Raw genomic sequence first — 26149 nt, forward strand, 5'->3', positions numbered from 1 at the left:
TTTGGATATTAAATCCTTAATAGATATATTATTTGTCCATATCTTCTCCCATTCAGTAGGTAGCTTTTTGTTTTATTGGTTTCCTTCTCTGTGCAAAAGCTTTTTTAGTTTAATGTAGTCCCACTTGTTTATTTTTGTTTTTGTTACCTTTGCCTAAGGAAACAGATAAAAAAAAAAATTCCAAGAGCCTACTACCTATGTTTTCTAGGATTTTTATGATTTCTAGTCTTGCATATAAGTATTTAATCTACCTTGAGGGTTTTTTTTATATGATGCAAGAAAGTTTCATTCTTTTGAATTTTAGCTGTCCAATTGAAAATTAATTGACTATAAGCATGGGGTTTATTTTTAGACTCTGTTTTGTTCCCTTGATCTTTGTGTCTGGTTTCCTGCGAGTACCATACTGTTTCAATTGCTATAGCTTTGCAACATAGTTTGAAATCAGAGAACATAACTCCAGCTTTGTTCTTCTTTCTCAAGATTGCTTTAGCTATTCAGGGTATTTTTTGGTTCCACACAAATTTTAAAATTATTTGTGTTAGTTCTGTGAAAAATGCCATTGGTATTTTGATAGAGTTTGCATTGATTCTGTAGGTTGCTTTGAGCACCATGGGCATTTTAGCAATACTAATTATTCCATTTCATGAGCATAGTGTATCTTTCCATTTATTTGTGTCATCTTCAATTTCTTTCATCAGTGTTCTGTAGTTTTCAGAGTATTGGTCTTTCACCTTTTTTCTTAAATTTATTCCTAGGCATTTTATTCTTTTTAACGCAGTTGTGAGTGACATTGTTTGCTTAATTTCTCTTCCCAATAGTTTACTATAAAACTCATTATTTTAAAACTTTATATAAAAGAAAATAATTAAGCACTTATTCTGTTTCCTTATGAACTATACCACTGAGTAACAAATGAGGAGGTTTCCTTTTATAGACATGAATGAAGAGAAATGACGTAATTAGAATACCATCAAACCCAAATCAAACTGTAAACTCAATCAGCAGAACCCAGACTGGGAACATGTATAGGACAAACAACCTGACTTCATCAACAAATAAATTGTAAGTAAGATAGTAAGAGAGTGAAAACTACAAAGAACTTCTCAAACTCAATACACTAGAAACAAATAAACAAATCAAAAAATGAGCAGAAGATATGAACAGACACTTTTCCAGTGAAGACATACAAATGGCTAACAGACACATGAAAAAATGTTCAAAATCTTTAGCCATCAGGAAATTCAAATCAAAACCACACTGAGATACCACCTTACGCCAGTTAGAATGGCAAAAATAGACAAGGCAATTAAAAAAATCATTAAAAAAAATGAAAACTATAGATTCAAATAGACTTCTAAAAAACATAGCAACCACCATGTGTAGTAATAGGTGAATTTTATTTGTATCCTAATTCCAAAAAACATACTGAAAAATATGATGTTTATTAAACAATTGGAGATGTGAACACTGACTTAAAATTTTATGATTTTAAAGAATTGTTATTATTAGCATGATAATGGGATTGTAGTATTTATTTAATAATTCTTAAAGAGACTAAAATGCTATGATGTCTAGAATCTGCTTCAAAGTAAATAAGAGAGGGTAAATGGGTAGGAAAATAGATGAAACCAATTTTGTGATGAGTTAATCACTGCTGAAGCTATGGATAATAATTGTATTTTACTATTTTCTCTAACTTTGTATATTTTGAAATTTTCCATTATAAAAAATAAAAAATTATATCTGATACTTAAAAATTTATATCTGGTACTTAAAAAGTTATATCTGATACTTAACCAGGCCTTCAGTATGCATAGGGTTATAAAATGTTGTATTGTCCAGAGAATCTACTTCTTTATTTCATGATATTAATATGAAATTCATATTCTTTAAAATTAAAGAGTAACTATAAAATTATAAAATGTGATCATTAGAAGAATTATTTAAGATTTTAAAGTAGAATCTATACAACTTAAGTATATGAAATGCAGATGAAATAATTCATTTTTGTATATGAATTATATTTATTAAAATGCAAACAACACAATAATAAGCATTCAGTAAGATGAACCAATAAGATACATATATTAGAGATTATTTACAATTATAATTTCTTCCTTATTCATGTGATATTATAGTTTTGAATTTAAGCAGGTGAAATACGACACATCAAATAGTGTAGCATCTTTCTCCAGGCAATACTCTTATGAATTAGTGTCTTATTTTCATTTTAAAACATGTAATTTAGATAAAGTAAGGTTAGTTTCTAGAAAAAAATGAAACAAGTTTTTTTTTTAAAGATTTTATTTATTTATTTGACAGAGATAGAGACAGCCAGCAGGAGAGGGAACACAAGCAGGGGGAGTGGGAGAGGAAGAAGCAGGCTCATAGAGGAGGAGCCTGATGTGGGGCTCGATCCCATAATGCCGGGATCACGCCCTGTGCCGAAGGCAGACGCTTAACCTCTGTGCCACCCAGGCGCCCCCAATTTTTTTTTATTCCAGTATAGTTAACATTAATGTCTTATTAGTTTTAGGTGTACAATATAGTGATTCAACAATCCTTTATGTTACTCAGTGCTCATCATGATAAGTGTACTCGCAATCCCCTTTACATATATCATCCATCTCCTCACCCACCCCCCCTGTGGTAATCATCAGTTTGTTCTCTATAGTTAAGAGTCTGGCTTTTGGTTCGTCTCTTTTTTTCCTTTGTTCATTTCTTTTGTTTCTTAAATTCCATATATGAGTGAGATCACATGGTGTTTGTCTTTCTCTGACTTATTTCACTTTGCATTACTTCTCTAGATCCATCCATGTTATTGCAAATGGCAAAATTTCATTCTTGTTTATGGTTAAATAATATGCCAGTGTGTGTGTGTGTGTGTGTGTGTGTGTGTGTGAATATATGTAAACCACAGCTTCTTTATCAGTTCAGCTATCGATGGACACTTGGGCTGTTTTTATATTGGCTATTGTAAATAATGCTGCAGTAAACATAAGAGTGCATATATCTTTTTAAATTAGTGTTTTTGTATTCTTTGAAACAATTAAATTTTTTTTAAGTTTGTGTTTACATATTTATCAAACATTTACTCAGCTGTTGATTTTTGTATCTTCCTTGTGTTAGAAACTGTTCTAGGCACTGGTGACAGACACAGCCTCCCTACTTTAGATTCTACCAATAAAAAAACACATACAAAGCATTAGTACAGGATAACATCACATCTTAAAAAATTAATAGTCTATGGTAGATAATACAGTTCCCTAATCCATACCTATGTATTTAATAAGACCTGTAGCACCATGTTATTTGTATGAATTCAAAACACATACCCAAAACAACACAATAGAGTTTTCTAAGTTATATCTAAAGATATACACCAAAATATGAGATTCCAGCTGCCTGCAGAATATGGGGAATGGAGAAGAGAAAGAGTGTGGGAATTGAATCTAAAAGGAAAAAATAAAATAATAGCATGTCATGAACTGAAAATAGTTAATAACTCAATTATCTGCTACCCAAGGCAAATCAACAGTGGATAAGGTGGAATATGTGAAGGAAGAAGAAAGGAAAATTCTGCCTAGAATTATTGCATATAATTTTTACTAACATTCCATTCATGACAATTTGTGATATGGCCATATCTGAATGCAAAGGGGGAGGGAATATGGTTTTGAGCTGGGCAAGTGCCTCCCGGAGACAACTCTCCACATTAAAGAAGAAAATGTATACATGTTTAGTGTATAACTAGATTGCCCGCTAAAATCTGCTGAGCTTAAGAACATGTTCAAAGATATACAGTCAAAAGGAATTTGCCAACCAGCACAACCACATCAAATAAAACTAAATAGGTTGCTATTATGTGTACCTTGCGTTGGTTTACTCATTTAATTCCTACATTAACCCTAAGTGAGAAGTACTCTCATTATTCAAAATTACAAATGAAGAAATTGAAATTTCAAGATGTTATGTAGCTTGCCCATTGTCCCACAGCCAGCAAATGACAGAGCAGGAATTTTATGTATTTTTGAAGTGTTTAGGTTCCCCCACAAGCTGGTTGAATGGTCTTCTTAATACCTTTCTCATTTGGCTATGTTGAGGAGAAAGCAACTGTCTCCTTATCCCCCCTTTACATTATAAATAGGGAATGGGGGTAATGCAAGTGTATTGCAACTCTCTCTAGAGAACTCTTTCCTCTCCTCTTCTCTCTTCTTTCTCCCTCATCTTCACTCTTTTATAAGCTGAAAGTGGATCATCTTGTTTCACAGTCTCTAGGTCTGCCTTTCATAGACGAGCTGCCCCCTCACATCTTTAGGATATCAGGGAACTATTGTATCAGCCCTTATTGTAGTGTTCTCAGCCTTTGGAACTTCATTTAACACCCTGTTGTGTTTTCTGCTTTAACTACTGAATTATAAACCTTGGGAACAGTCTAGTTCAACAAACATTTGTCAGAAGCCTGGTGTGTCCACCACTGTGGTGGGCATGAGCTGTAAGATGAATAAAGTATAGCCTGGGCCCTGGAGGAACTAGCATTGTAGAACAACATATTTAATAGAACTTTCTGGGATCATGGAAATATTCTATATTTGAATGGTTCAGTGTGGTACCCAGAAGCCATACATGACTATTGAGCTTAAAATGTAGCCAAGGGAACTGTGGAACTGAGTGTTTATCATATTTAATTTTAATTAATTTAACCTTAAATGGTAACACATGGCTAGTGGCTACCATATGGGGCAGCACAGATTTAGAGCAAGAGTTGGCAGTTCTTTGATTCTCTGATAAGAGCAGTGATATAGATATGCACAGATGCCTCAAGAGCACAGAGGAGAGGCATTTAGCTCAGCCTGGGTACAGAAAAAAGTAGGACCAAAGAAGCCTTCCAAAAAGAAGTGATGGTCAGACAGAATGCTAAATGTATGTAAATGTGTAACTCAGCAATTTTTTTTTAAATTTTTTATTATGTTGTTAGTCACCATACAGTACATCACTAGTTTTTGATGTAGTGTTCCATGATTCATTGTTGGCGTATAGCACCCAGCGCTCCATGCAATATGTGCCCTCCTTACTACCCATCACCGGCCTATTCCAGTCCCCCACCCGCCTCCCCTCTGAAGCCCTCAGTTTGTTTCCCAGAGTCCATTGTCTCTTGGTTAACTCAGCAATTTAATTTCTAGGCATACACCCTTGAGAAATGTATGCTTCTGTGCACTCAAAGATGTATACATAAACATTCACAGTGGCATTTTTCACAATAGTCAAAATTGGAAAAAAAACATAATGTCCATCAGCAGTAGAATGGATAAATAAATTGTCATATATTTTACATAATAGAAAATGTACATCAATGAAAATGAAAAAAACAAAAACAAGATATATAGCAATATGTATGATGAAAAACACAAATGTGAGTTAAATAGTACAAAAACAGAGGAAACCATATTGTATGATAGCATTTATATAAAGTTCAAATGTAGGTAAACTAAAATGAAAGTGTTTTATAATGCATTTTTAAGTGGTAAAAGCAAAGAGAAAAACAAGAAAGCAATTACATAGTTGGTTTGGGAGCAGGGAGAGGATAGAGGTGGGGAAGAGGTGTGGAAGTGGCTCTGGGGGAGCTAAGCACTATTGCTTTGTAACTTGGTAGCTGCATGTACATTTGCTTTGTAAATTTTGTCGAAGTTGTATATTTGTTTTATGTCTTTAAGTATATAATATATGTAATAGTAGAGTAAGTGATAGTAAATAGTAAAGTAAGTATATATATAATAGTAAAAAGTCTTTAGATAAATATTGTTTTTAGAAAATTAATATTGGAGGTGATCATTAAGATCAGCTCCTCTATGGGGCGCCTGGGTGGCTCAGTCGTTAAGCGTCTGCCCTCAGCTCAGGGCCTGATCCCAGGGTCCTGGGATCGGAGCCTGCTTCTTCCTCTCCCACTACCCCTGCTTGTGTTCCCTCTCTCGCTGGCTGTCTCTCTCTCTGTCAAACAAATAAATAAAATCTTAAAAAAAAAAAAAAAAAAAAAAGAAGATCAGCTCCTCCATGAGTTCATGATGTAATTTCCCCATTCTAATCTTAAGTAAACAAGGGCTTGTAATTTTTTTACACCAGAATTTTTTGAGTTTTTAAAAATATTTTTCTCTCTTCTCCATAATGGTAGTTAAATTAATTTTTTGTTTTGAGGTTTGAGAATGGATAAAATTTTTTTTAAATTTTCCTATTTGTGAGAACATTTGAAAATTGCATCTTACTATTTGGAGACTGTTTGAGAATTTACAATACCACAGCTTAGTTATTTGAAAAAGGTTGATTTTAGTCTGCCACAGAAATTGATTCTTTTCCAATCTGGAGACCTCAGGATGTTCTGATCTTGGAGAAAATTGCTAGTAGAATAAAAATGGATAGCACTGAGTACATCATGTCTTTCCTTTTTCTTTGACAATCTTAAATAATGCTTAGAATAGACCACAGCATCAGTTCTCCAAGTTGTCCTACTTGGGACTTCCTTTTTACAACTCTCCATGAGCCAATGAAAGAATTTCAAAAGAGTCAACTCTTAATTTGCAAAAGGAAAAAGGTTGGCCTGGAAAAGAGTAGCTGAATCTGAAAGTAAGTCTTTTAAAATACATATTATCAGTGACAGACCAGTGGCAATCATGACAGAAATGTGTGAAAACCTTCTTTGATACCATCTAATAAGGTATTCTTGCTGGCAAGAATGCAGAGTGAAAAAGGAACTCTTATACATTGTTGTTGGAAATGTAAATTGGTCTAACCAGTATGAAAAACAATGTGGAGGTTCCTCAAAAAATTAAAAATAGACCTACTATACTATCCCAACAATTCTACTTCTGGGCATTTACACAGAGGAAATCAAAACAGGATTTTGAAAAGATGTATGCATTTCCATGTTTATCCCAGCATTGTTCATAATAGCTAAGGTATTGAAACAACCCAAATGCCCATCAGTGGATGAATGGATAAAAAAGATGTGGAAAAGATTCCATATACACAATGGAGTATTATTCTGTCATGAAAAAGGAAGGCATCCTCCCATTTGAGACAACATGGATAGACTTTGAGCACTTTATGCCAAACTAGATAAATCAGACAGAGAAAGATTTGGTACTTGTCATTTGTAGTCCTGTCTTGATTGAGTGGTTCTAGTTTTCCATCAACCTTATCACAGAGATCTCCTGTATTCCAGACATAGTCTTCCTTACCTCCATTGTGGAGTAATAGTTTAATTTCCCCTTGGTGATCATGATAAGTTACCCTAGCCAATACCATAGCTCTTCTTACCTGCTGTTTCAGAGGCATAAGAAGCTCCAAGTAGCCGGGCAGTAGTATTAATTTCTAGTTCAATGGAATAATGGTGTCTCCTTGGTGAAAGCATTCCTCCCTCTGGAACTAAGATCTCTAGGCCAGCAAAGCATAAAGTCACAGGAACAAGAAGAAAAAGTTTTGCCAGTATTATCCCAGTACGGATAGTAGCAAATGGTGCCACCTCACTTTCCATTTGAATGATTCCTAGACTCATGAATCCTACAGTAGAAATAGCACCATATACTGGACACTGATTCAGAGCACATACAGCTTTCTGTGGAACTTTGCCCCAGTGCAAAGTATTGCCACCTGGCTGGCATTGTACTGAGTCTTCAAAAGGCCATTTCACCATTCTATCTAGCAATCACATATACACCACTTCCATTGATGATGGAGTATCACTGTGCATGCCTAACTTTATGGCTTCATGGGCCAACACCCAGTTCAGGATAAGAGGCTAATGTCACATGGCTACATGGTAACTGACAGTCAAGTGTTCAATCTTTACAAAGGCCCAGTAGCAAGCCAAGAGATGTTTCTCAATAGGGAGAGTATTTACCTCCAGATGATGTCAGGGCTTTGCTCCCAGATCCTAAAGGCCTATGCTGCAATTCACCTATAGGGGCCTCCCAAAAGTTCCAAACATCATCCCTGCCACTGATATTTCAAGTCCCATTGGATCTGCTGGATCATATAGACAATGTAGCAAAGCATCTTGCACAGCAGCCTGGACCTATTGCAGATTCTTGTCTTCTTTTGGGCCCCACTCAAAACTAGCAGCTTTTTGGGTCACTCAGTAAAATGGGCTGGAATAACACACCCAAATGAGAAATATATTGTCACCAAAGAGGCCCACTAGCCCTTGTGCCTCTTTCTTAGTTGTAGGAAGGGCCAGATGCAACAGTTTACTTTTCATCTTGTAGGGGATATCTCAACATGCCTCATACCTCAGAACCCCTAGAAATTCCATGGAAGTAAAAGGTCTCTGAATTTTAGTACGATTTATTTCTCGCCCTCTGACATGCAAATATCTTACCAATAAATCTAGCGTAGTTTCTACTTATTAGGTCCAGTCAGTATAATGTCATCAGTGCATGAGTGTAATGGACCAGTGTGAATTCTAGAAGGGACAACCAATCAAAATTCCTGCAAAGTAAATTATGACATAGGGCTAGAGAGTTGATAGGTATAGTGAAAGTAAAAAGTGAAGGTGTATTTCTGCTTTGCCAGCTGAAAGTAAGCTGCTTCTGATGATTTTCTTGGACAGAGATGGAGAAAAAGGCATTTGCCAAATCAGTACTGCATACCAAGTACCAGTGGGTGTGTTAATTTGCTCAAACAATGAAACCACATCTGGTATAGCAGCTGCAGTTGGAGTTACCACCTGGTTAAGTTTACAATAACCCATTGTCGTTTTCTAAGACCCATCTGTCTTTTGCACAGGCCTAATAAGGAGAGTTGAATGGGGATGTGGTGGGAATCACTACCCTTGCATCTTTTAAGTCTGTGATGGTGGCTCTAGCCTCTGTAAACATTGCAGGAACGCAGTATCACTTTTGATTTACCAATTTCCCAGGTAGAGTCAGTTCTAATGCTTCCACTGGTCTTTCTCACTATGAGAGCCCTCACTCCACAAGTCAGGAAACCAGTATGGAGATTCTCATCTGCTAGTATGTTCACTCCAGTTATGAATTTTACAGCTGGGAAAATAACCACAGGATGAGTTTGAGGACCCAATGGACACACTGAGATGGACCTGAGCTAAAACTTAATTGTTCACCTGACCTCCATTAGACCCTGCTCTGACTGGTGGGCAACAGTGACATTTTGGGTCTCCTAGAATTTGTGTCAGTTCAGAGTCAGCGTCCAGTGGTCCCTATAATGTCTGATTGTTTTATTTTTCACAGTGATAAAGTTACCCTAATAAAAGACCATAGGTCCCTTTCTTTTTTCTTTCTTTCTTTCTTTCTTTTTTCTTTTTTCATTTTTTTTTTTTTTATGTTTGTCACCATATGGAACCATAGGTCCCTTCAGGGAAGGCCAGGGAAAAAGACTGTACATTTTCAGCAGTGTCCTTCCTCAAGGGGTTTTGAGTCTGTAAACTGTTTCAAGTCTGGGAATTGATTGAGGGACTGTCAGTCTCTGTTTTTATGATTTGAATTACACTTTTGACATAGAACTTTTCTGCTTATACAGTTAAAGAATTTATTAGACTTACCATCAGTATCACTTCTAGGAGCGTCATGGTTAACTAGACAATGCCATAGTTCTGCACAAGTCATACTATTTCAATTGTTATTTTGACTTTGCTATCCAATACAATAACCATACCTACCTTCCCTTTGGCAGTTGAGTGCCACCACTTGGCCCCTGCTACCTTGGGGATCCAATTATCTTCATTGCATTTAGGATTCAAATTGAATGGCTGGGATTCCCACTATAAAGTCTGGCCAAGTGAGAATGATCATGGAGCTTTTCAGTGACCCTGGGGCTCCTCTCACAAATTTATTTCTTGAATTATCAATGAAAGGTATGTCTTCTGGACCTTACCCCTATAGGTGAGTGGGTCTTAAATGACAAATCCACTCCAAAATTCCAATCTCCCTAAATTTCTGAATCTTTCCCTCTACATCAAATCAAAGAAGGTCAAGTATTTCCAGTTCATTCGCTGTGAGCCACCTTTTGGTCCTTGATTCAGTCATTCAGCCAGCCAAACTCTTAGAGCCCTTTCTGACTCCTTGAACTACAACATTAAATGCAGAATCTCTGCTTAGTGATCGCATATCAATAACTTCAGCCTGATCCAACCTTACATTCCTTCCACCATTATCCCACATCCTTAGTATCCATTCCCTCATGTTTCCTGGATTTATGCTTATATAAATACAATGGAAATGAATTACCAGAAAAATGATCACACTTGGATTTCATGGCAATGTCAAGTTGCTATAAAGGTTATAAATGCTTATTCTCAATTCCTATACTTCTGAACTCTAACAGTTTGCAGGCTGTCACTATACCACTGGCCACATTTTGATTAGCATTGTCATGTATACTGTAAACACCTGTAAGTGGATAAGATTATCTCAAAGTTCTAAAAAGCTAGAATTGCCAATGGTGTTGCCAAAGCTCTAGCCATAGACATCCTATATTGGGACATTTTTCCATGCAATACTCTTCTGAAGATAGGTAAAGGAGGTAAGGAAGAAAACATTTGACTAAATTTATGTATTCGCAGCCTTAATATCATTGAGCTGTTGTTTACCTATCTGACAAATCTAGGAAAAGTTATCAACAGCCATTTTGTTTCAAGATGGCAGTCGTTTTCTAAAGTGTAGAGCCATGAAGAATACTATGGATTTTCTTTTTCTTGTTGTTTCTCATTGTTTTTGTAGGGGTTTTCTTATCTTGTTTATCCTGGGTCTAGTTAGAATGGAAAAGGAGACTGTGATAAGATTCCTTGGTTGAACAAAATGGCTACATTTCCTTATTTACTTTCTTGAAAATGAAATTCAGTACTAACAATTGGCAGATAATGACAGATGATAATTTGAGCTTTACCAAAGGATAAAAGCCAGAACCAGTTATAAACATCAGGTTCTTGACTATTCTTAAGACAAACCAAAAAAGGTGAGGAGACATATGTAAAAACTGAGAATCAAATTTCAGAAACTGAGAGTCCGAGAGATTCCTGAGAAAGAAAACATCCACAAAGTTAGTGTACAACAACTTGGTTTCCAGAAGAGACCTCAAGTTCAGTTAGAGATGGGAACTATTCAATACCTGAACTTGATCAGTTATTGTGGGCTCCTACTAGCCGAATGGAGTACACAGAAAGGAGACAAAACATGGACCTCCCTGTGTCCATGAGGCAGTGAGAAATGGCAGTGGATAAATGCCATGCTGTAGGGTTTAAATAGAGAAATTTGTGTGCAAAACACTGGGACTAAGAGGAAATGACAATGTGTGTTCAGAGTACAGAGAGTAATCAGTAAAAAAGAAACAGAAATCATGGGAGTGATGTGACGTCCAAAGGTGGTGATGTGGTATGGGAAATATTTAAAGAATAGGCAGCCATTGAGAGTTCTGCAAGATTTGAAGGAAAAGGCTAACAAGGTAAGCAGAGTCTTGGTTTTAGCAGAAATATACTTCCTGAGAAAGTAAAAAATTAGCTTGGAATGAAAGAGTAGAAATCTACTCGCCATTTATCAGACTGGAATAACAGATACAGATAAAGCCAGCTGAAAAATTAACGGAAAATAATCTCACTCTCAAGGGCACTGAAAGGTGTCATAATAACCCCCTACTTTGAATGATTCCTGCTTTATTAATCACTGAGAAACTTTATTCTCTAAAATCATGGATGATCAGGACTCTGCTGTTTAAAATTGTATCAATAAAAATAAAACACCCCACTCTTGCCTGAAGGGTCTAAGTCCCTTGGCCACAGAGAATTAGTCTCAATTTACAGCTCAGATGCAGAGATTCAGATAAGGGATTTCTGAATACAGCAGTCCACATCCATCTTAACTTTGTACTTTCCAAGGACACTGGAACCTGGGTCTACTTCACAGTCCAAACCTGATGATGAGTCTATAAACTGCAATTCTGCTTTGCTTTGAGCCTCTTGAACACTGCTTCATTTAAATATTACCTAAATTCTACCCTTTCCCAAAATACTGTAAGAGTTCTTTTTCTTTGTTTGCCGAGATACCCGAGGCTGCTCTTAATATACAGCCTCCTTCTCTCATTGGGTCAGTAAGCCTGATTGTGTCAGACAACAGGTTTGCTGGTAACCTTAGGCTGATTGTACTGGGACAGTTCTAATCAATGTGCTAAAACTTGAGGAGAAAGTTATGCAGAAGCCCAATTAGAAAGATCAAAGGGGATTGTCATTTGAGGACAGCGTAAGGGTCTACTTACTGGAATCAGGATAAGACAAGAAGTAAATGTCCCATACCTAAGTGTTGTTCTGTTACAGCCTAAGCATCTTCTGCCTTCAGTTCAGATTGGTCTGAAGATAGGGAGATGGAGTTGGGATAGCAAGGAAAGATTCCGTGGTTTCAACTAAGGAAAGTACTAAGGAGTGTGAGCTGGGTCCCAGCTAGTTGTGACTGAAATCTGGGAGCAGGAGAAAGGGCCAGCAATACAAACTCAAGCCTAGCAGTTCCTGACTATGGAGTTTGCCTGGGGCCTCACACACAGAGAGACCCAGGAATTAAATTCTGCAAAGGACAAAGCATTGCCTCGCCACAATTTCTTCATCTCTTTGAAGGGAAAAATACTAAGGAGTGAAAGAAGGAAAGGGTAAGGAGGGGAGGGGTATAGCCAGTGGCAAAGGCCAAAATAACGGACTTGGGAGTAAGAAAGGACCTTCTGATACAGCTCTCTGTAAATACAGTGTTTCAGCAGAGTTGGGACTGTGCAAGCTAATAATAGAAAACACACAGAGTCTAACATTTGTGATCTTTAAACTTTATACCATTTTTCTAAGCTACATGAGAGCCCTGTAGGAATTGACTTTTATTTTTTATCATATGAACCCAAGAGCCCTGTTGGGAACATTGTGTTGTTGACTTGTTTCATCCCCTAGAGGATTTGCTTGCTAGCAGCAGTGAATGGACCCCTGTGAGAACACAATGATATTTTCATCGATGACTGAACTATTCTATTCTGTTCCTGCTCCTTTTAGGGAGAGGAAAATTGTGCCTAGCTATTTTGGTCTAAAGTTTTTCAAAACTTCCATTACAAACCATAAAGCAATCTTGACTTCTGGGAAATCTCATTTCAGTTAATAATTTAAAATGTATTTATATGGTTAGGTATGACTCTCTAAAGGTTATCTTTTTGTAAACTCTTTTAAGAAGTGTATTTTATAAACAAACAAAATCCTTACTACATTTCTTGATTTGTGGTATGAGCAGGTGCAGAAGGAATTCCTGGGTTAAGTGGAAATGATAAGACAAATGATGATAGTCAATTTTAAGATCATTCATCTTCAGCCAGATATGGAGTTACCCATGCAACCCAAAAGAAATCATGAATCCCCAGTAAAGTCACCAGCACCACCATGACAGCCTCTTGTTCAAAAGAGTGACAGTGTTACCTAGGCTCTTTTACTGTAGCACAAGTATCCAGAAACCCATCCCCCAGCACCACTCTTCCCCCCCCCCGCCGCCACCCACATATACACCTTCTTTCTTTCTTCCTTCCTTCCTTCCTTCCTTTTCTTTCTTTCTTTCTTTCTTTCTTTCTTTCTTTCTTTCTTTCTTTCTTTCTTCTTCTCTTCTCTTTTCTTTTTTTAAACACCTCTTCAAAATGGGAAAGAAACTTACAGATTTATAAAGAGAAAAGTGAATATGAAATGACTACTAGCAGCAATAATGTTTTATAATGCTTTCTAAACCAGTGGCTTTCAAATCTTTTTTTACTACAATGAGTCAGAACAATATTTTACATCATGTCCTAGAATATGCATATTTAGACATATTGTGTGTGTGTGTGTGTGTGTGTGTATGTAGAGGTAAATATTGTCCGGTTTCATAAAATACTACATATGATGCACTGAGGTTTTTCCTTTTTATTCTTTGATTTTACAAAATGTAGGGCGTGAGTCACTAAATTGACAACATGACCTACTAAATGAGTGGCAACCTACCATTTAAGAAATACTGCTCACATGGGCAATATTAGCAGATATCTTACTAATCTCATTCCAGAAAATAGCAAAACAGATTTTGTTTTGTAATACCAGATTTCTTGTATTTGAAGGATCTACTCTAGAGATGTCCCTTTAGAAGGTCACCTTTATTTTTGTCTCGAAAATCCAAAGGTCAATGTAAATATTATCTAAGAATATCAGGATCATAGTCTTCCTTCATTGTTTCTGTCATCAGCCCTAGATTCTGAGCATCTCCTTTATCCTCCCAAACACTTCCTAAAGTGAAGGCTTTCTAAGAACTGGTTGGGAATTTATCCAGCTTGGGTTATTGACTCATGTTATTTACCTGCAGAGACTCATTGGACCAGAAATGGCTTAGGAAGTTATGGAAAAAAGGGACAGATTAAATATCTATGGCAGTTCATAAAATGAAATACAACACAACTGTGGGGAGAAAATGTCAGTCTGTGCTATGAACCAATGCTCAAGGTATATTCTTACGTTAAAAAGAGTAAGATAAGCACAGGGTGTATAGTAGACTTCCGTGTGTTTTTGAAAGGCGAACATATGTGCTTCTATGTGCATAGAATATTTCTGGAAAGTTTCACAAGATATTGGTAATTGGAAACACCTCTAAAGAAGAGAAGTAGAGGACTAGGAAGCTGAGATGATGAAGATTTAATATTTTTTATAAATTTTCATAGTATTTGAAATTTTTATTTTGTGTATATACATATATTACTTGTGTTGGAAGGAATAAGTACTTACAAACCCATTAAGATTAAGGGAGTTTTCCTTGTGAATAATCACATAAATAGATGTTTATTATAACACCAAAATTCATTATCTCTTTAATTTACATATCTTGTACAATTTACAAAGAATTTCACATCCATTGCCTGACTTAAGCTCATCACAACCTTTTAAAATAGGTGAGACAAGTACTAGAAGTCACACTTTACAAATTAAAAAAAGACCAAAAAAAAAATCCTGAAGCCTAAGGGAGTTAAAAATCTAGAGCATATTTTAAGGAAAGAACTTTGGAGTCATTTACATGATTATGATATAGTAGAAACCTGAAATGTTACAGTATTATGAATTATCATATAGTTTATGAATAGCAGTATTTTTAAAGCTTTCAGCAATATTTCTTGTAATATTGATCTCAACTAAGAAACTTGGATTAAACGAGAAAGAAGGTAAGAAAAAAAAAACTACTGAAACTCTGTATAAAATATGCCTAATATTCAAAAATAAATTGGCAACTTATGACTAGTTGAAAATTAGCATCAAGGAAATTGCATTTAGAACTTCACTACATAGATTTTTACCTTTGAATTAGAACAAATATAAAATAACTGTCTAAATGGAAAAAGAGGGAAATTAAAATCATCTCTACCAAATCTTGAAAAATACCTTAAAGGTTTATGGCAATGTCTATTGTATCTCCCTGTATCCCTGAACAATCCCAATTTACACCTCCTGTCCCCAGGTAATTATTGATAGTACCCCCTTCACTCTCCAAATTATATTAGTTTGGATAATAAATTTTACCTCCACCCTATTAAATATCACACTCTAGTTGCATACATCTTTAAAATCCTCATGTTCTAGGGTTTGGGCTTCATCTCAAAACTAAGAATTACCCTCATTCATGCAAGAGCAGAACAATCCATGCTTAGATTTTAGTTGCATTATATAACTCTCAAAAAAGAGTAATTTCCAAAGCATTACCTACCAGCAACTGTTGGCTTTATTAAAGAGATTAACAGTGAGAAGGGTGTCTCAGGGTCTGATTTGGAAGTTTTGGCATGTGAGGGTTTAAAAGGGAAATGTGAACCAATTTTGATGTAAGATGGAAAACAAATACTGATTCCACTGAACAGAGCTCTTGAACAGAGTTCAAAAAATAAACCCCCCTTTAGAGTCCTCCATTCATGAATCATTTATTAATATTTGGAAAGTGGCTACTGGAGGCAAGACACTGTTCTAAGCACTGCATCAATTTTGTCAATAGTTGTAGGGACATTATGCTAAATTTTCGGTGCTTTGCAGGAATGTAATACTGTACATCAGATTGTGTTATTTAAACCAGCCTCTGAATTATTTTCTGTCTAGCACTCTTTAAATTTTTTCTAATTTGTAATTACTCTATTCAATAATTACAAAGATTATTCCCATGGTCCAGATAGGTTCAATCATTGCATTTCTTTTTCATGTTCCAAGTTTATTTCTTCCTTAGAACAAGCGAATGAATCAGTAGCCAAGCTGGATATCATGGTAACAGCGTCTTTTACTCAGCAGTAAGCAGGCCATCTATCCAGAATGTATAATTACTGAAAGATTAAGGCAATGCCACAGGTTGTTTATAAGATGTGTTTACTTGCTACATTCCCTGAAGCACTTGGTGTTTAAATCAAAGTTATCATATAGTACGTGACTTGAGGTTTCTGTGTAAAGTATTAAAGAATATTTTAACTGTTCCTTTTTATGTTTAGATGTACACTTTTTAAAAATCTTTTCAGAATGTGTTTTAATATGCACCTACCAAAGGTCCTGCAACTCAGATTCTCTCCTGAGGGTGTAGGGACTTGGTTCCAAATCTGGCAATTTGACTATTCCTCTCATTGTTTCTACGAACGTTAGCTTCTTCTGTTTATGTCTCCCCTTTTCTTTCCTTCCTTGGAAATCTTCATTTCCTATCAATTATTCACTAGACTTTTCCAGAAAAAAATCTTGTGGGTTTTTCTTTTCTAATCATCACTGGTTGAATGATTACTGTCACTGCCTTCACTGTCACTCTCATTGTCACTTCCATTGTTACTATTACCAGACTTGCTCTTGCTGTGACTCTCATCACTGTCAGATGCACTGTCACTACTGTCATTGCTGTCGCTGCTGTCACTGTCGCTACTGTCACTACTGTCACTGCTGTCGCTGCTGTCACTGTCACTGCTACTGCTGCTGTCGCTGCTGTCACTGCTGTCGCTGCTGTCGCTACTGTCACTGCTGTCGCTACTGTCGCTGCTGTCGCTGCTGTCGCTGCTGTCACTGTCACTGCTGTCACTGTCACTGCTACTGCTGCTGTCGCTGCTGTCACTATCGCTGCTGTCACTATCACTGCTGTCACTATCTGTATTGCTGTTGCTGCTGTCACTGCTGTCTGATTTACTGTCACTGTCACTGCTGTCACTACTATCTGATTTGCTGTTGGTGCTGTCGCTGCTGTCTGATTTACTGTCACTGCTGTCACTGCTATCACTGCTATCTGATTTACTGTCACTGTCACTGCTATCACTGCTGTCACTACTGTCTGATTTACTGTCACTGCTGTCTGATTTACTGCTACTGCTATCACTGCTGTTACTGCTGTCACTACTGTCACTGCTATCACTACTGTCTGACTTGCTGTCACTACTGTCACTGCTATCACTACTGTCTGACTTGCTGTCACTACTGTCACTGCTATCACTACTGTCTGACTTGCTGTCACTACTGTCACTGCTATCACTACTGTCTGACTTGCTGTCACTACTGTCACTGCTATCACTACTGTCTGACTTGCTGTCACTACTGTCACTGCTATCACTACTGTCTGACTTGCTGTCACTACTGTCACTGCTATCACTACTGTCTGACTTGCTGTCACTACTGTCACTGCTATCACTACTGTCTGACTTGCTGTCACTACTGTCACTGCTATCACTACTGTCTGACTTGCTGTCACTACTGTCACTGCTATCACTACTGTCTGACTTGCTGTCACTACTGTCACTGCTATCACTACTGTCTGACTTGCTGTCACTACTGTCACTGCTATCACTACTGTCTGACTTGCTGTCACTACTGTCACTGCTATCACTACTGTCTGACTTGCTGTCACTACTGTCACTGCTATCACTACTGTCTGACTTGCTGTCACTACTGTCACTGCTATCACTACTGTCTGACTTGCTGTCACTACTGTCACTGCTATCACTACTGTCTGACTTGCTGTCACTACTGTCACTGCTATCACTACTGTCTGACTTGCTGTCACTACTGTCACTGCTATCACTACTGTCTGACTTGCTGTCACTACTGTCACTGCTATCACTACTGTCTGACTTGCTGTCACTACTGTCACTGCTATCACTACTGTCTGACTTGCTGTCACTACTGTCACTGCTATCACTACTGTCTGACTTGCTGTCACTACTGTCACTGCTATCACTACTGTCTGACTTGCTGTCACTACTGTCACTGCTATCACTACTGTCTGACTTGCTGTCACTACTGTCACTGCTATCACTACTGTCTGACTTGCTGTCACTGCTATCACTGCTGTCACTACTGTCACTATCACTGCTGTCTGACTTGCTGTCACTGCTATCACTGCTGTCTGACTTGCTGTCACTGCTATCACTACTGTCACTGCTGTCACTACTGTCACTGCTATCACTGCTGTCTGACTTGCTGTCGCTACTGTCACTACTGTCACTGCTGTCACTACTGTCACTGCTGTCGCTACTGTCACTACTGTCACTGCTATCACTGCTGTCACTACTGTCACTGCTATCACTGCTGTCTGACTTGCTGTCACTGCTATCACTACTGTCACTGCTGTCACTACTGTCACTGCTGTCATTGCTGTCACTGTCACTGCTATCACTGCTGTCTGACTTGCTGTCACTGCTATCACTACTGTCACTGCTATCACTGCTGTCACTACTGTCACTGCTGTCACTGCTGTCACTGTCACTGCTATCACTGCTGTCTGACTTGCTGTCACTGCTATCACTACTGTCACTGCTATCACTGCTGTCACTACTGTCACTGCTGTCACTGCTGTCACTGTCACTGCTATCACTGCTGTCTGACTTGCTGTCACTGCTATCACTACTGTCACTGCTATCACTGCTGTCACTACTGTCACTGCTGTCACTGCTGTCACTGTCACTGCTATCACTGCTGTCTGACTTGCTGTCACTGCTATCACTACTGTCACTGCTATCACTGCTGTCACTACTGTCACTGCTGTCACTGCTGTCACTGTCACTGCTATCACTGCTGTCTGACTTGCTGTCACTGCTATCACTACTGTCACTGCTATCACTGCTGTCACTACTGTCACTGCTGTCACTGCTGTCACTGTCACTGCTATCACTGCTGTCTGACTTGCTGTCACTGCTATCACTACTGTCACTGCTATCACTGCTGTCACTACTGTCACTGCTGTCACTGCTGTCACTGTCACTGCTATCACTGCTGTCTGACTTGCTGTCACTGCTATCACTACTGTCACTGCTATCACTGCTGTCACTACTGTCACTGCTGTCACTGCTGTCAGTCACTGCTATCACTGCTGTCTGACTTGCTGTCACTGCTATCACTGCTGTTACTGCTATCGCTGCTGTCACTGCTATCACTGCTGTCACTACTGTCGCTGCTGTCACTGTCACTGCTGTCGCTACTGTCGCTGCTGTCACTGCTGTCGCTGCTGTCACTGCTGTCGCTACTGTTGCTACTGTCACTGCTGTCACTGCTGTCACTACTGTCTGATTTATCTTTGCTGCTGTCTGATTTGCCATTGTCATCACTCCCGTTGTTACCATTGCCATTACTGTCACTATCGTTAGCATCTGATGTGCTATCACTGTCATTATCACCTCCTCCATTTGAGTCACTGTCATTGCCATTATCTTTTGATTCATCAGAGTTATAACCAGTATCTCCTCGGCTATTGCTGTCATTGTCACCTTCAGAATCGGCATCATCATTGCCATTAGAGTCATCACTGCTGTTGGGATCATCTCCTTGCATGGATTTGTCATCAAATTCATAGCTGTCATATCCATCACTATTACTATCACTACCTGTTTTGCTGTGTGCAACCTTATTTCCAGGTTCTGATTTTGGACCAGGTCCTTGTATGTTGTCAGTCTCTCCTGGTGTCTTGACATTTCCTTTGCCCATGACCATTCCTTGTTGTCTTTTACTCCCTTTATCTTCACTGACTTTCCCAGCTTCTTTGGTAATATTGTTTCTGTTGCCACTACTGGGACCTTCCATTTCTATTCCCTGTAGAAAGGTGGAGAAAAGAACAATTAGTTAGTGGATGGTATGCTGCAAAATTGCATTCGTCTGAGAAAGACAGACTGGGACATGTGACCAGAGAAACAGAAGTTCAGCTTCCAGTACTTCATAAACTTCTGTTTGTAAAAAATATGCTTTATTCACTTGAAAGAACTCTGGTGTTTAGATTATATAACAACCCATTCACATTTTTACTCAGTAGGAGCTTGTGTGAACAGTTACATGGTGCGTCAGTTATTACGATTAGAGTTACAGAATTGTAACCAAATTTTCAGAGATGTCTGTTTTTTTTTAATTTTTCTGTGGGCACCTGGGTGGCTTAGTCAGTTAAGTGTCTACCTTCAGCTCAGGTCATGATCTCAGGGTCCTGGGATCGAGCCCCACATCAGGCTCCATGCTCAGCGAAGAGTCTGCTTCTCCCTCTCCCTGTCTCTCCCCCCGCCCCCCACTTATAAATAGAATCTTTTTAAAAAATTGTTCTGTATCAGAATCTAATAAGGACTCTAACTTCCCATGAAATATTCAGGTAGTGTAGGTGCAAAAATAGATGAATGCTTATTATGATTTATTTTTGTATTACCATCAGTGAATGGAGGGGGAGAATTTAAACTGCCATTGAAAGAAAGCAGCTTCACAAACTAACCTTATTTTGGCTCTTCCCAGTGGCACCTGGCTCTGATTCATCAGTGATTTTCTTTTCCACAGCTTTGTTTTCTCTGTAATTGGGCTTTTGTATGGCCTCTACTATTGGGCTACCTTTGTCTTTGGAAACACCATCAGAATCCTCCTCACTCTTGGAGGTGTTGTCTCCATCGATGTGATGGGGATCTTCTTTGTCTTCAGGGTCATCAGCTTCACTACTAATTGAATTTTGACCTAAGCTATTATCGTTGTCATCTTTTCCATGAGACTGACCCTCTTGGCCCTTGCTGTTATCAGTGCCCTCTTTTCCATCCCCTGTTTCTTCACCTTCATCGTCACCAGAGCCCTTATCTTCATCCTCATCTGCTCCATTCCCACTAGGACTCCCATCAGAATTATCCAGGCCAGCATCTTCTCCATTGCCAGCTCCACTTCCCCCTGGTGTTACTCCTGCCTCCTGATTCCCATTTCCCTCACTTTCTCTCTGAGGTGTCATTTCACTTCTATCACCCTCATTTCTACAGGAATTCCTATTTATTTCATCCTCATGGCCTGTACTGTTATTGCTTTCAGCTATTTGATGGTCAACTTCTTGGACAACAGTGGCGTTCTCACTCTGACTTGCATCTCCAACATCGCCTCCATTGTTTAAATTCTTATCAGTATTTCTATTAATATTGCTCCCATTTGCTATTCCTGCATTGTCAATGATGCTTATTTGTCCCCTGATGCCATTTGCTGTGATGCTACCTTCTTTTCTGTGTATCCCATCATAACCATATGTTTCTGGTTTTCCTGTGACCCCATTTTGATCCTCACTATTCCCCTCATCATTTACTAACATGGCATGTGTAGAAGAACTTTTCCTTCCTACTTCTACCCACTCAGAGCCATTTCTTTCTTCTTTGTAACCATCTTTGGTATATTGTTGCCTTCCTCTTTCATTTTCATGGGGGACACCACTTTCTTTGGTGGTATCATTGGCATTTAACTCATCCTGGAAAACAGAAGCAATTCAAAATAATTTGTAGATACCGTCTTGAAGTAAAACAAATTGAAAAGATAAGCATCAGTTTTCTGGAAGTTAATAGAATTTAGGGGCATCTGGGTGGCACAGTCAGTTGAGCATGTTCCACAGTCAGTTAAGTGTCCTGGGATGGAGCCCCGTGTCAGGCTCCCTGCTCAGGGAAGAGTTTGCTTCTCCCTTTGTCCCTCCCCCCACTCATGCTCTCTCTCTCATGATCTCTCTCTCTCTCTCAAATAAATAAATAAATAAACAAATAAATAATTTTTAAATAGAATTTAAAAACAGCTTAGAAACACATTTTATATCCTATACCTGTATTAGCACTTTTGCTTTTTCTAGAAGATTTAAATTTGCAAATTTGTCAACAGCATGTCTCTCCAGTGGCTTGATTTGAGGAACCTACCAAAATGAAAATATTGGAAATTGAAAACATTCTAATTTTGCGTACATCCATGCATGCACACATGCACACATACATGCAGACACACATTTTTCTCTAAATGAAGAAAAAAATATATAATGCAAAGGCCAAAGTGTGATCTAATCAAGCTTGTTACACAACTTATGTAGAATTTAAACTGGGCGTACAGATACTTTTCACAATGGTATTACCAATTTTACTGATATTAACCAGACCAAATATCTCAAGGAGGATTGTCTTTTATAAAAATGAGGAGATAGCTCTTTGGTATTTCTGTACAAACTTCCCACACTAGCACAAGACCCACGTTAAGTATAATCCTGGCCAAATCCCTAAGAAAATAGCAGGTGTGACCAGAGCCAGTGCAGAAACAAAACAAGTAATATGCTACTTCTGTCCTTCAGGAGTACATTTGAAATAGTTGAGAAAATTCTCAACTGCGTAAATACCAAATTGTTTGGTATTATGAAAATATACCAAAAAGTTACCCGTAGCAGGGTAATATAATTACAAATGGTTTAATTTTCCTAATTTTTTCTTTGTTGGTGTTTATCTGTATATACCAAATTTTCCCCAATGAGCATTAAAAAAATAATTGTCTTAAACATTAATTTTCTCCTATGCTGAAAAAAATCTTATTTTTTCCTACTTTCATTCCTTGAAAACTCCCTTTAAAATGTAGGCTTCATTGATACTATAATGAAATTCATAGGCATGAGCAAAGATGGCTAAAGTCTCCATGACTTTTGGGCTTTGAATGTAAATTAATCTGAACAAATTTTACAAATTTGTGTGTTATCCCTGTGCAAGAGCCATGGTAATATTCTCTATATTATTCCAATTTTAGGATATGTGCTGCCAAAGCAAACACAATCTGAATAAATTTTAAAAGTAATAATCCATCTGACAAGACATGAGTTTCAGTTAGAGGAATGGGAGCATGAATTGGACTGAATATTTGGGTTTGTTGAGACCCCCCCAAAGATATCTTGTAAAGTCTTTCATGCAAGTCTAAATGTTTAGGCACAGCTTATCTTCAAAGTCTTAAGGAAATATATATTATTTAATGTTAGGTTAAAAGAGAGAACAAAGTGAGATTTTCTGAGGAATACATACTTACTGGAATAGCCCATGCTGCTGCCCAAATGCAAAAATATATAATTATCTTCATTTTCTTTAGGAATATTAATCAGTCTGTTTTTAAAGAAAAAAGGACAGCGCAAAATTACTTATAAAGTGAAAGATGATAACCATGGTAAGGTATTATTTTGGTCAATTAGCATTTGACTTTTTCCTGGGCAAGGAATATATATCCAACATGAGAAGAAGGCTATCAAGACGCAGTGTTACAGAACATACCCAGAGGGTTCACAGAGACATGCCGGGGGCATCATCAGGCTCAGCACTGAGGGAGCTAACTGGACTTTTTCTGCCTATATCAATGAAGGGGTACAGCCATGTAGTTACAAAGGGCACAACCATAACTTGGTCTTGCTCTTCTTGATGGTGATAACATTTGTTCTGAATAATTTTAATCAAGTATTAACTAATTCTAAGATTATCGCTAAAAGATTAATCATTTATCATCTCCACCCCAAATCCACACAAGTGGGCTATAGGACACTGTAAAGGGAAGAAATTACTAGTAGCATCGAGGAGCCTCAACTAATGGAAGGAAGGTGAAGTTTGGATTTAGAGACCTAGGTTCCAGTTCTACCTCTGATCCTTGACGTGTGAACTTGAGAAATTTAAATAGTTTTACTAAGCCTTTGTTTCCTCCACCTGGGATAATAATGCCTACACTTTGGAATTATCCCAGTTACCTTAGCAGAAGAGTCTTCTCTGAGAAGCATTCTCTGACTCTTTGTCAAAGGGCATTTGGTGTCTCTATCCTTTTTACACCCAGCATCGTCTGAAACCTCTGGTAGCATATTGCACTGTTTTAACATAACCTCCTTAGTTATACGTTCCTCTGACCTACTAAGAGCTCCTGAAGCCTAGGAGAATGTGTTGGTGATCACTATATTCCAATACGTAGCACAGAAAGAGATGTTTTATGAATATTGTTGGTGAATAAATACTTATTAGTAGAAGCATACCTAGCGCTGTTCTGGGTATTTAGCAATCCCTTTATAAATGATAGCAATTATTATGTGGAGCCTCTAAAAACATGATCCTTTATTCATGTGAGAATTCATATTCAGAAATGGTATAATATATATTTTGATACATTGGAATAGACATTGTATAGTCCATGTGAATCAAAAATTTAAATTGCTATTACAGAAAATTGGATTTGTTGGTGTAATGATACTGTTACCACAGAAGGGAAGAAAGAGTTTTACTTCTATTTCATGAACTCCCACTGAGTTTATATATTATAATAATGCATGTCATAAAATAGCTTTGATTGAATTTAATGTTTATAATAGAAACAATAAAATCTTAGCGAATATCAACTGTCATAGAATTATTGGCATTTCCTTACAGAAGAGAGGACATGATTTCTGAGGGGAAAAAAAAAGATTTACTCTTATGGCTATCCAGTAGAAAGCCAAGAATAGCTAGACCTCCTCCAAAAATCCTGTGGATTAAAAATGAAGCTGAAATGACCTCAGGGCAAGTATAATGCAGAACTCTGGGGCATGGATGTTGAAGGACAGCGGTTTAGTAAGCAGGGGTTATACGGTACTTTGCAGTACCAAACCTAATTATTACACAGACTCTGCTGAAGGCTGGTCTACACTTATTTGGAGGAACCATGGTGTCCTAGAAAGGTACCTGTAGTGAAGGTCACAGTTATGTGCTTCCCACTTCTAAACTGCAATCCAGCAATGTGACTACTTCGGTTCTCTTTCAGACCCACTCCAGAACGATTGCATAGGGCACTGTGATGCTTGCCACTGTATTCACAGGTAAGTAAATAGCCCAGAAGACTTTTATAGAAATGGCCCCAGTTTTGTCAGCCTGAAACCTCTTTCATTTTCTAAACCTGTTATGATATTGTGAAACAGAAAAAGTATGTGACAGAGGTTAGAATCTCCAGATATCCTAAGTAGAAGTGTTTTAATCTAGCTTTAAAAACCCTCATGTCAGTTGGCAAGAAAATTGATCTTTTAGGCTGAAGGTTGATTGTTCAGGGACCAAAAAATTAAATGTAAACTGGGATGCGGTCATTCATTCAACATTTGAAGACCTAATGTGGACCAGATACTGAGCCCTGGAAATAGATTAGAGCCCTACCCTCATGGAGCTTATCACTGAGTGGATTAGCCAGGCTTTGAAGTAAATGTACCATAATGTGTTGAATAAAATTCCCAAATCCATGTTTATTTTCTGAGTCAGTGTTTAAATGTCACTATTGTTTCTATTTGAGAGGAAAAGATTGTTTCTTTACTTTTTAATCAAATGCCATCACATCTTATATTGCAATGATAAGACTAAAAAATGTCTTTAATTAGGTTCAAGATTCTTAAAAATGGTTTTGTAGATAAAAATAACAGTAATGGAGTTATGGTGAGTTATGTGCAAAATATTCTAATTACTCATTTCATTGTTTATATTTTATATTAACAATATTTGCTTCATCTTATATATACTTTTTCTATTAGCAACTGATATTTTAACATAGTGGCTGTAAAAAAAAATTCCTGTTCTTCAGTGATCCAATATTTTGCTAGATGGAATTAGCATCCTTTACCATATAATTTTCTGTTTGTTATCTTTTAACACATAGTCTTGATTTTCCAAGTCAAAAGGGAAGGGAAAAAATATAATCATAAGGGTTATTCACTTCCTAAAATCAAGTCAGCTTCTTCTCTGAAATTAAAATTTCTACAGGAGTCAGTTGGTTCTGAGTAAAGAGGATGTTTTATCTTACCTTAAAAGCCTTCAAAGGGACTTTGAAAATCCAGGATTTCTTATCTTTCGCTTTGAAGACTGAGAGTGGCTCACTGTCCTGGACTTTTGCATGACGATTTTGTACCTG

General features: G+C 37.6%; 1 protein-coding gene and 1 non-coding gene across 2 annotated transcripts; both read right to left on the reverse strand.

Moving 5' to 3' along the window:
* Nucleotides 1–16749: 16749 nt before the first annotated feature.
* Nucleotides 16750–23332, reverse strand: DSPP (dentin sialophosphoprotein). The gene is made up of 7 exons (XM_034672295.1): nt 23282–23332; nt 22053–22139; nt 20715–21710; nt 19350–20056; nt 19182–19306; nt 17402–19148; nt 16750–17047 (listed from the first exon to the last, which is right to left on the reverse strand). Exons 1-7 carry the CDS (start codon nt 23330–23332, stop codon nt 16750–16752), a joined length of 4011 nt encoding a protein of 1336 aa, XP_034528186.1.
* LOC117804491 lies at nt 22925–23032 on the reverse strand. Its single transcript, XR_004628980.1, has one exon. It is a non-coding gene; the product is annotated as a U6 spliceosomal RNA (small nuclear RNA).
* Nucleotides 23333–26149: the final 2817 nt, after the last annotated feature.

Source organism: Ailuropoda melanoleuca, chromosome 11 (genome assembly GCF_002007445.2).
Source record: "Ailuropoda melanoleuca isolate Jingjing chromosome 11, ASM200744v2, whole genome shotgun sequence".
Taxonomy (NCBI): Eukaryota; Metazoa; Chordata; class Mammalia; order Carnivora; family Ursidae; genus Ailuropoda; species Ailuropoda melanoleuca.

Excerpts from the sequence above, each read along its gene's own strand:
- DSPP (XM_034672295.1), bottom strand. The coding sequence starts at position 23,332 with ATGAAGATAATTATATATTTTTGCATTTGGGCAGCAGCATGGGCTATT. Across the intron at positions 20,057-20,714 it reads CTGGGAAGAGCCAAAATAAG|GGAATAGAAATGGAAGGTCC; the intron begins GTTAGTTTGTGA and ends ACCTTTCTACAG. Across the intron at positions 19,149-19,181 it reads TAGTGACAGCAGTGATAGCA|ACAGCAGTGATAGCAGTGAC; the intron begins GTGACAGTAGTG and ends ACAGCAAGTCAG.